General features: G+C 45.0%; 1 protein-coding gene across 1 annotated transcript in view; it reads left to right on the top strand.

Moving 5' to 3' along the window:
- Positions 1-11,797, top strand: part of LOC135519092 (unconventional myosin-XVI-like) — a 290,319-nt gene that overhangs the window by 154,352 nt on the left and 124,170 nt on the right. The window contains 2 exon segments of the mRNA XM_064944150.1: positions 4,039-4,156; positions 5,547-5,694. Of these exon segments, the coding sequence (XP_064800222.1) occupies positions 4,039-4,156; positions 5,547-5,694 (266 nt within the window).

Here is an 11,797-nt window from a genome sequence, read left to right as displayed (position 1 = left end):
GAGAGGGTAGACAGGCAGGCAGACAGACAGGCAGTCTGTCTGTTACAGAGTCCCTGTGGTGTAGGGTTTCGAGATATGTATTCACGGACCAAATGATCTGTGTTAGTGCAGTGGTCTGTACATGATCTGTGTTAGTGCAGTGGTCTGTACATGATCTGTGTTAGTGCAGTGGTCTGTACATGATCTGTGTTAGTGCAGTGGTCTGTACATGATCTGTGTTAGTGCAGTGGTCTGTACATGATCTGTGTTAGTGCAGTGGTCTGTACATGATCTGTGTTAGTGCAGTGGTCTGTACATGATCTGTGTTAGTGCAGTGGTCTGTACATGATCTGTGTTAGTGCAGTGGTCTGTACATTATCTGTGTTAGTGCAGTGGTCTGTACATGATCTGTGTTAGTGCAGTGGTCTGTACATGATCTGTGTTAGTGCAGTGGTCTGTACATGATCTGTGTTATTGCAGTGGTCTGTACATGATCTGTGTTAGTGCAGTGGTCTGTACATGATCTGTGTTAGTGCAGTGGTCTGTACATGATCTGTGTTAGTGCAGTGGTCTGTACATGATCTGTGTTAGTGCAGTGGTCTGTACATGATCTGTGTTAGTGCAGTGGTCTGTACATGATCTGTGTTAGTGCAGTGGTCTGTATATGAAACGCCTAGGTTGTTACAGGTTCTTTTATTTCCGTGATCCCCATCACTAGGTTCTGTATGATCACTCAGGCCCATTGTGTTTGTAATTGGCCCATATGGAGAGAGCATCTAAATGCCACCGGCCCAGTATTCAGTCTGAAAGGTCTCTGTGGAAAGTGTACTGGGCGGCAGGTAGCCGAGTGGTAGAGCATTGGACCAGTAACCGAAAGGTCGCTGGTTTGAGGAATTGAGAAATCAGTTTGTGTGCCCTTTAACAAGCCACTTAACCCTACTTTTCTCCAGGGGCGCTGTACTACTATGACTGACCCTGTAAAACAACACATAGAGGAGTACAATGGGCAGGAAATGACCATAGCAACCATTATATGAGCAGCCGTTATGAACAGGACATTGTTTGAGAATGTTTTATACTCAGTGATCAATTGCAATGATAGAGTATTATACCAGTCTGTGTGGAAGCATCGGATCAAAAGAGGACTACTGTTATTGCATTCAACCTTACACTGACATATTGTCAGAAACCTCAAGGTTTTATGTGACATTGTTGCCTAGCATGCGTGGGAATCTTTATTGCAGTGAATGTTTGAAGGTGAACACTTTCCCACTATTTGATAATCCTAGCAGAAGTCCCTATTATAAACAATGACACTGTTTCATTGGACTATCTGTGATGACTTTAACATAAAAAAGCATCATTGTTTAACAGGGAAGATAGAAAAGCTGTTGCTTGTCCATAGTGGAGTTGTATGTACCCAGAAAAAGTCATGGTTTGGTGGTAGATAATGTATCTGGGTCAACTCTTACTCAGAGAGCACAGAGGGACAATGTCTGACACTCAGTCAGTCGGGCTATATCGCCCTCTGGTGGTGAGAAGTGCTATTGTGACAGTCAGTATTTCACACTCATCCACTCGCTTCAGTGGACTTCAATGAACCTAAGGAGTACAAAACATTCACATTAATTTGATTGTGCGTCTATGAACCTGCCATCACTAATGCATGTATTGCTGCATACTAATGTTGTAAAAGACTATTGTAGCTGGAAACTGCTGATTTTTATGGAATATCTACATAGAATAAATAAAATAAAATAAATAGAAAATGGACATACAGAAGCCCATTATCAGCAACCATCGCTCCTGTGTTCCATTGGCAAGTTGTGTTAGCTAATCCAAGTTTATCATTTTAAAAGGCTAATTGATCATTAGAAAACCCTTTTGCAATTATGTTAGCACAGCTGAAGACGGTAGTTTTGATTAGAGAAGCAATAAAACTGGCCTTATTTAGACTAGTTGAGTATCTGGAGCATCAGCATTTGTGGATTCGATTACAGGCTCAAAATATCCAGAAACAAAGACCTTTCTTCTGAAACTCGTCAGTCTATTCTTATTCTGAGAAATGAAGGCTATTCCATGCGGAAAATTGCCAAGAAACTGAACATCTCATACAATGCTGTGTGCTACTCCCTTCACAGAACAGCGCAAACTGTCTCTAACCAGAATAGAAAGAGGAGTGGGAGGCCCCAATGCAGAATTTGGCAAGAAGATAAGTACATTAGAGTGTCTAGTTTGAGAAACAGACACTGCACAAGTCCTCAACTGGCAGCTTCATTGAATAGTACCCGCAAAACACCAGTCTCAACGTCAACAGTGAAGAGGCGACTCCGGGATGCTGGCCTTCTAGGCAGAGTTGCAAAGAAAAAGCCATATCTCAGACTGGCCAATACAAATAAAAGATTAAGATGGGCAAAAGAACACAGACACTGGACAGAGGAACTCTGTCTTGAAGGCCAGCATCCCGGAGTCACCTCTTCACTTTTGATGTTGAGACTGGTATTTTGCAGGTACTATTTTATGAAGCTGCCCATTTTGAGCCTGTAATCGAACCCACAAATGCTCAGATACTCAACTAGTCTAAAGAAGCCAAATTGTATTGCTTCTTTAATCAGAACAACAGTTTTCAGCTGTGCTAACATAATCGCAAAAGGTTTTTCTAATGATCAATTAGACTTTAAAATGATAAACTTGGATTAGCTAACACAACGTGTCATTGGAACACAGGAGTGATGGTTGCTGATAATGGGCCTCTGTACACCTATGTAGATATTCCATAAAAAATCTGCCGTTTCCAGCTACAATAGTCATTTACAACATTAACAATGTCTACACCATATTTCTGATCAATTTTATGTTATTTTAATGGACAAAAAATGTGCTTTTCCTTCAAAAACAAGAACATTTCTGAGTGACCCAAAAATGTTGAATGGTTGTGTACATACTGAATAGAAAATATTAAAGCGTTATGCAACAATTTCAAATATTCTACTGGGTTACAGTTCATATAAGGAAATCAACTGAAATAAATGAATTTGGTCCTGATCTATGGATTTCACATGACTGGAAATACAGATATGCATCTATTGGTCACAGATATATATTTTTTAAAAGAGGGTGTGAATCAGAAAACCAGTCAGTATCTGTGTGACCACCATTTTCCTCATTCAAATCCATCTCCTTCACATAGAGTTGATCAGGCTGTTGATTGTTAGCCTGTGGAATGTTGTCCCACTTCTCTTTAATGGCTTTGTGAAGTTGCTGGATATTCGCGGGAACTTGAATACGCTGTCGTACACGTCAATCCAGAGCGTCCCAAACATGCCCAATAGGTGACATGTCTGGTGAGTATGCAGGCCATGGAAGAACTGGGACATTTTCAGCTTCCAGGAAATGTGTACAGATCCTTGCAACATCGGACTGTGCATTATCATGCTGAAACATGAGGTCATGTGATCTACGGCTGGGAGGCTGGTTGGACAGCCTGTCAAATTCTCTTAAACGACATTAGAAGCAGCTTATGGAAGAGAAATGAACATTCAATTCTCTGGCAACAGCTTTGGTGGACATTCATGCAGTCAGCATGCCAATTGCACTCTCCCTCAAAACTTGAGACATCTGTGGCATTGTGTTGTGTGACAAAACTGCACATTTTATAGTGGCCTTGTATTTTACCCAGCACAAGGTGCACCTGTGTAATGACCATGCTGTTTTATCAGCTTCTTGATATGCTACTCTTGTCAGGTGGATTGATTATTTTGGCAAAGGCTCACTAACAGGGATATAAACACATTTGTGAACAAAATCTGAGAGAAATGAACTTTCTGTACGGATGGAACATTTCTGGGGTCTTTTATTTCAGCTTATGAAATGGGGGACCGACATTTTACATGTTGCATTGATATTTCTGTTCAGTGTAAATACTGTATATTTAGTCTATAAAGGAACAGTGTCTATATGGGTAGTTGTACGGTATATTATTATTAATTGTATTATTATTATTATTATTATGGTGTGATTTCAGTGCCAACAGAAATTGTATGTTGTGGTGGCTTGTAGGTGAACTGTATCCTGGAGGCGTTTGGTCATGCCAGTACTCCTGTGAATGACAACTCCAGTCGCTTCATCAAACTCCTCAGCCTGCAGTACTGTGACAAGAGAAGGACACTACTCAGAGGTACACATACACACAACTGCAGCTTTACCCAGGGGGCAGTGCTATAACTAACAAAGGGGTTTACGAACTACACCACTCAGTTTTTAGTCAGATGGATAATATCCTGGCAGTATTGAAAGGAAGTTTGATGTGTGGCCAGCAGGGGGCAGTATAACTCTATGAATAAGCCTGTCAAAGTTCAATGTCTGTCATCCCCTTTGAACCACATTGAGGTAGATATATTTACTCATACGTAATGGTAGTGTATGAAAGCTGCATTTTAATTAAGGTCCCTCAAGTTTTTTGTTTGAATAATTTGTTCTGTGGTCTGTGTTTAAGAATCTTGAGTACACATTGGATAATTCTCGTAGCGTAGGTTTATATACAGTATATCACAAAAGTGAGTACACCCCTCACATTTTTGTAAATATTTGAGTGTATCCTTTCATGTGAGAACACTGAAGAAATGACACTTTGCTACAACGTAAAGTAGCGAGTGTACAGCTTGTCATGTTGGAATACTGCCCGGCGGCCCAGTCTCCGAAGGGAGGAGATCATGCTCTGCATTAATTGTTCCCTCAATGAACTGTATCTCCCCAGTGCCGGCAGGACTCATGCAGCCCCAGACCATGACACTCCCACCACCATGCTTGTCTTTGTACTCCTCACCTGGTTGCCGCCACACACGCTTGACACCGTCTGAACCAAATAAGTTTATCTTGGATATACTGAATATAAACCCTATTGAGCATCATTGGGGCATCCTCAAACGGAAGGTGGAGGAGTGCAAGGTCTCTAACATCCACCAGCTCCGTGATGGAGGAGTGGAAGAGGACTCCAGTGGCAACCTGTGAAGCTCTGGTGAACTCCATGCCCAAGAGGGTTAAGGAGGTGCTGGAAAATGATGGTGGCCACACAAAATATTGATACTTTGGGCCCAATTTGAACATTTTCACTTAGGGGTGTACTCACTTTTGTTGCCAGCGGTTTAGACATTCATGGCTGTGTGTTGAGTTATTTTGAGGGGACAGCAAATTTACACTGTTATACAAGCTGTACACTCACTACTTTACATTGTAGCAAAGTGTCATTTCTTCAGTGTTGTCACATGAAAAGATAAACTCAAATATTTACAAAAATGTGAGGGGTGTACTCACGTTTGTGATATACTGTAGGTCTTTATATACTGTACATTAGGTGAGTATGTGCCTAATGCTGGTTACATTTGGTTTATAGCTTATTGACAGAGCATGTGTTATTATGTGGATTACGCGTGTGTGTGTGTGTGTGTGTGTGTGTGTGTGTGTGTGTGTGTGTGTGTGTGTGTGTGTGTGTGTGTGTGTGTGTGTGTGTGTGTGTGTGTGTGTGTGTGTGTGTGTGTGTGTGTGTGTGTGTGTGTGTGTGTTTTTAGCGAGGATATACACGTACATGCTAGAGAAGTCACGGGTGGTCCACCTGCCTAGTCAGCAACACAACTTCAACATCTTCTACCTGATGGCTGAAGGCTTGTCGCCTGAGGAGAAGTGTGCCCTGTACCTCAACAACGTCCTAGCTCACAGGTCTGTACCTCAACAACGTCCTAGCTCACAGGTCTGTACCTCAACAACGTCCTAGCTCACAGGTCTGTACCCTAACAACGTCCTAGCTCACAGGTCTGTACCCTAACAACGTCCTAGCTCACAGGTCTGTACCCTAACAACGTCCTAGCTCACAGGTCTGTACCTCAACAACGTCCTAGCACACAGGTCTGTACCTCAACAACGTCCTAGCTCACAGGTCTGTACCCTAACAACGTCCTAGCTCACAGGTCTGTACCCTAACAACGTCCTAGCTCACAGGTCTGTACCTCAACAACATCCTAGCTCACAGGTCTGTACCCTAACAACGTCCTAGCTCACAGGTCTGTACCCTAACAACGTCCTAGCTCACAGGTCTGTACCTCAACAACGTCCCTAGCTCACAGGTCTGTACCCTAACAACGTCCTAGCTCACAGGTCTGTACCTCAACAACGTCCTAGCTCACAGGTCTGTACCTCAACAACGTCCCTAGCTCACAGGTCTGTACCTCAACAACGTCCCTAGCTCACAGGTCTGTACCCTAACAACGTCCTAGCTCACAGGTCTGTACCTCAACAACGTCCTAGCTCACAGGTCTGTACCTCAACAACGTCCTAGCTCACAGGTATGTACCTCAACAACGTCCTAGCTCACAGGTCTGTACCTCAACAACGTCCCTAGCTCACAGGTCTGTACCCTAACAACGTCCTAGCTCACAGGTCTGTACCCTAACAACGTCCTAGCTCACAGGTCTGTACCCTAACAACGTCCTAGCTCACAGGTCTGTACCTCAACAACGTCCTAGCACACAGGTCTGTACCTCAACAACGTCCTAGCTCACAGGTCTGTACCCTAACAACGTCCTAGCTCACAGGTCTGTACCCTAACAACGTCCTAGCTCACAGGTCTGTACCTCAACAACATCCTAGCTCACAGGTCTGTACCCTAACAACGTCCTAGCTCACAGGTCTGTACCCTAACAACGTCCTAGCTCACAGGTCTGTACCTCAACAACGTCCTAGCTCACAGGTCTGTACCCTAACAACGTCCTAGCTCACAGGTCTGTACCTCAACAACGTCCTAGCTCACAGGTCTGTACCTCAACAACGTCCTAGCTCACAGGTCTGTACCTCAACAACGTCCTAGCTCACAGGTCTGTACCTCAACAACGTCCTAGCTCACAGGTCTGTACCCTAACAACGTCCTAGCTCACAGGTCTGTACCTCAACAACGTTCTAGCTCACAGGTCTGTACCTCAACAACGTCCTAGCTCACAGGTCTGTACCTCAACAACGTCCTAGCTCACAGGTCTGTACCCTAACAACGTCCTAGCTCACAGGTCTGTACCCTAACAACGTCCTAGCTCACAGGTCTGTACCCTAACAACGTCCTAGCTCACAGGTCTGTACCTCAACAACGTCCTAGCACACAGGTCTGTACCTCAACAACGTCCTAGCTCACAGGTCTGTACCCTAACAACGTCCTAGCTCACAGGTCTGTACCCTAACAACGTCCTAGCTCACAGGTCTGTACCTCAACAACATCCTAGCTCACAGGTCTGTACCCTAACAACGTCCTAGCTCACAGGTCTGTACCCTAACAACGTCCTAGCTCACAGGTCTGTACCTCAACAACGTCCTAGCTCACAGGTCTGTACCCTAACAACGTCCTAGCTCACAGGTCTGTACCTCAACAACGTCCTAGCTCACAGGTCTGTACCTCAACAACATCCTAGCTCACAGGTCTGTACCTCAACAATGTTCTAGCTCACAGGTCTGTACCTCAACAACGTCCTAGCTCACAGGTCTGTACCCTAACAACGTCCTAGCTCACAGGTCTGTACCCTAACAACGTCCTAGCTCACAGGTCTGTACCCTAACAACGTCCTAGCTCACAGGTCTGTACCTCAACAACGTCCTAGCTCACAGGTCTGTACCCTAACAACGTCCTAGCTCACAGGTCTGTACCTCAACAACGTCCTAGCTCACAGGTCTGTACCTCAACAACGTCCTAGCTCACAGGTCCGTACCCCAACAACGTCCTAGCTCACAGGTCTGTACCTCAACAACGTCCTAGCTCACAGGTCCGTACCCCAACAACGTCCTAGCTCACAGGTCTGTACCTCAACAACGTCCTAGCTCACAGGTCCGTACCCCAACAACGTCCTAGCTCACAGGTCTGTACCTCAACAACGTCCTAGCTCACAGGTCCGTACCCCAACAACGTCCTAGCTCACTGGTCTGTACCTCAACAACGTCCTAGCTCACAGGTCCGTACCCCAACAACGTCCTAGCTCACAGGTCTGTACCTCAACAACGTCCTAGCTCACAGGTCCGTACCCCAACAACGTCCTAGCTCACAGGTCTGTACCTCAACAACGTCCTAGCTCACAGGTCTGTACCTCAACAACGTCCTAGCTCACAGGTCTGTACCTCAACAACGTCCTAGCTCACAGGTCCGTACCCCAACAACGTCCTAGCTCACAGGTCTGTACCCTAACAACGTCCTAGCTCACAGGTCTGTACCTCAACAACGTCCTAGCTCACAGGTCCGTACCCCAACAACGTCCTAGCTCACAGGTCTGTACCTCAACAACATCCTAGCTCACTGGTCCGTACCCCAACAACGTCCTAGCTCACAGGTCCGTACCTCAACAATGTTCTAGCTCACAGGTCTGTACCCTAACAACGCCCTAGCTCACAGGTCCGTACCTCAACAACGTCCTAGCTCACAGGTAATAGGGCCAGGCAGGATACAGTAATATTGGAAGATATCTAGATAAACACATCAACACCAGCCCTTCCTCTAGCTAACAGGTGACTGAGGAGGGGGGGGGGGGTCCCATATCTCTGGGTTTCCACTGATAGTCCAACCACAAAGTCAAAATGGGCTATATATTTTCAAAAATAATAATTTAAACAAAAAATGTGCTTTTTGGTCTTAATTTAGTTTGGGTTTGGGTAAGGCATAAGGTTAGAAGTGTGGTTAAGGTTATGGTTAAGGTTGGGATTCAAATCACATTTTAAAGAAGATTGTAGAAATAGAAGGTGGATTATAACTTTGTAGCTGTGGTAAGTTCTGTGGTAATTCAGATTGACCACATTTCCTCTCTAAAATGAGTGTCTGTATTACACACGCACACTCATGATTTAGATCCCCATGGGAGATACGACCTTCTACAAGCATGAGAACGAGAGTTATCGAACATGAATAAGGTCAAAGTGTGTGTGTGTGTGTGTGTGTGTGTGTGTGTGTGTGTGTGTGTGTGTGTGTGTGTGCGTGCGCGCGCACGTGCGTGCGTGCGTGCGGTGCGGTGTGTGTGTGTGTGAGAGAGAGACACTCATGCGTACATTCAGGCGTGTGTAGTGCGTGTCAGTATTGCATAACCCCCTGGAAAGGCAGTCTAATACCCAGTGACCTGGATGGGGTGTTCTGGAGCCTGGTAAACACCATCTACAGCCCCTGACTCAATTCTGAAAGTGCGTGATCAAAAGCCCTCCAACATGAGCCCATTTGGGGACCCTCCTTTCTCCCCCTCCCCACCCCCCAAGACATCCCACCAGAGGTCTCTTCACAGTCCCCAAGTCCAGAACATACTTTTTGTATTGTAGATATGTGGTAGTAGATTAGTGGCCTGAGGGCACACTTGTTGTGAAAAGTGTTATGAAATGTAATGTCACGTAATATGTTTAATTGTATGGCTTTATGTTGCGGGAGCCGAGGAGGAGTAGCTTCTGATTTGGGAGAAGCTAACAGAGATCCTTAATAAATACAAATACAAAATACCCTTCCTTTCTCTGGAGGAGATTGCTCTGACTGGTTAAAAGTCACTGCTTGAGAACACCGGCTAAACAACCATGCTTTAAATACATTTCACATGCTCTAAAATGATGTGTATGTTTTGTTTTTGTTTGGATTGGATTGGCTGCAGATTCACGTTCTCTGGACCTCTCTCCCAGACAGCTGAAGGTCCGAACCTCTCTCCCAGACAGCTGAAGGTCCGAACCTCTCTCCCAGACAGCTGAACGTCCGAACCTCTCTCCCAGACAGCTGAACGTCCGAACCTCTCTCCCAGACAGCTCAAGGTCCGAACCTCTCTCCCAGACAGCTGAACGTCCGAACCTCTCTCCCAGACAGCTCAAGGTCCAAACCTCTCTCCCAGACAGCTGAAGGTCCGAACCTCTCTCCCAGACAGCTCAAGGTCCAAACCTCTCTCCCAGACAGCTGAAGGTCCGAACCTCTCTCCCAGACAGCTCAAGGTCCAAACCTCTCTCCCAGACAGCTGAAGGTCCGAACCTCTCTCCCAGACAGCTGAAGGTCTGAAGCTTCTACACATTCGGCTCTACTCGTTCGGCTGCTCAGCCGGAAAATATTACTTGTTTAATAACGTTAATAACGTTAAACAAGATGACATAATGATAGTATTCTACATAACAGAACCAAATATAACAGCATAGTATAATGTTACTGTAAGACTTAAAAAATAAAACATTCTTATGAGATTTTAGGATGATTCTGCAAATGGTCACATATAATGAATCCAGTTTTACTGGTGAAACATCCATGCAGCATCTGCATGCCGCCCATTTGAGTTATCGACAGTGGTGTTTTGAAGGATGTACAGTGTGCAAATTGTAGAGCAGATGGTGTGAACAAACTGTATCATACCTGTGTTTTGTTTCAATCAAAACACATACATTACCAAAGTATGTGGACACCTGCTCGTCAAACATCTCATTCCAAAATCATGGGCATTAATATGGAGTTGGTCCCCCCTTTGATTCTATAACAGCCTCCACTCTTCTGGGAAGGATTTACACTAGATGATGGAACATTGTTGCGAGGACCTGCTTCCATTCAGCCCCAATAGCATTAGTGAGGTTGTGCACTGATGTTTGGTGGTTAGGCCTGGCTCACAGTCAGCATTCAAATTCATCCCAAAGTTGTTTGATGGGGTTGGGGTCAGGGCTCTGACAAACCGTTTCTGTGTGGACCACGCTTTGTGCACAGGGGGATTGTCATACTGAAACAGGAAAGGGCAGAATTTTATAGAATGCCATTGTATGCTGTAGCGTTAAGATTTCCCTTCATTGGAACTAAGGGGCCTAGCCCGAACCATGAAAAACAGCCCCAGACCATTATTCCTCCTCCACCAAACTTTACAGTTGGCACTAAGCATTCGGGCAGGTAGTGTTCTCCTGGCATCCGCCAAACACAGATTTGTCTGTTGGACTGCCAGATGGTGAAGTGTGATTCATCACTCCTGAGAACATGTTTCCACTGCTCTAGAGTCCAATGGTGGTGAGCTTTACACCACTCCAACCGATGCTTGGCATTGCTCATGGTGATCTGAGGCTTCATGAAGCTCGTAACGAACAGTTCTTGTGCTGACGTTGCTTCCAGAGGCAGTTTGGAACTCGGTAGTGATTGTTGCAAACGAGGACAGACCATTTTTAAGCGCTAAGAGCTTCAGCACTCGGCGGTCCCGTTCTGTGGGCTTGTGTGGCCTACCACTTTGTGGCTAAGCCATTGTTGCTCCTAGACTTTTCCACTTCACAAAATCAGCACTTACAGTTGACCAGGGCAGCTATAGCAGGACATAAATTTGACAAACTGACTTGTTGGAATGGTGTCATCCTATGATGGTGCCATGTCCTTAAGGTAATTCTACTGCTAATGTTTGTCTATGAAGATTGCATAGCTGTTTGCTCAATTTTATACACCTGTCAGCAACAGGTTTGGCTGAAATAGCTGAATCCACTCATTTGAAGGGGTATCCACATACTTTTGTATCGTGTATTTTGCCTAGTGGCACATTTTTGCCGCGGGAGCGAAAAATGAGTCCATTGATGCAATCAGCCTAAAATCTCATTAGAAATCAGGTGGTGTTTTTTGTCTTACACTAACATTATACTATGCTATTATATTCCTTCTATAATTATATCATTATGTGATTTGCACACATTGGTTCAGCTTTGATCTAACTTTATTAAACGAGCACCATTCGCCAGAGCAGCCTTTCCTCTGTAGAGCAGAGACTGTGTGTGAAGTACAGAATCCTGCACATGTGTAGAAGCTTCAGACCTTCAGCTGTCTGGCAGAGAG

Source organism: Oncorhynchus masou, chromosome 29, assembly GCF_036934945.1.
Source record: "Oncorhynchus masou masou isolate Uvic2021 chromosome 29, UVic_Omas_1.1, whole genome shotgun sequence".
NCBI classification, from domain to species: domain Eukaryota; kingdom Metazoa; phylum Chordata; class Actinopteri; order Salmoniformes; family Salmonidae; genus Oncorhynchus; species Oncorhynchus masou.
Note: the sequence above shows the minus strand (reverse complement) of the source record. Positions and strands in the feature narration are given on the sequence as shown.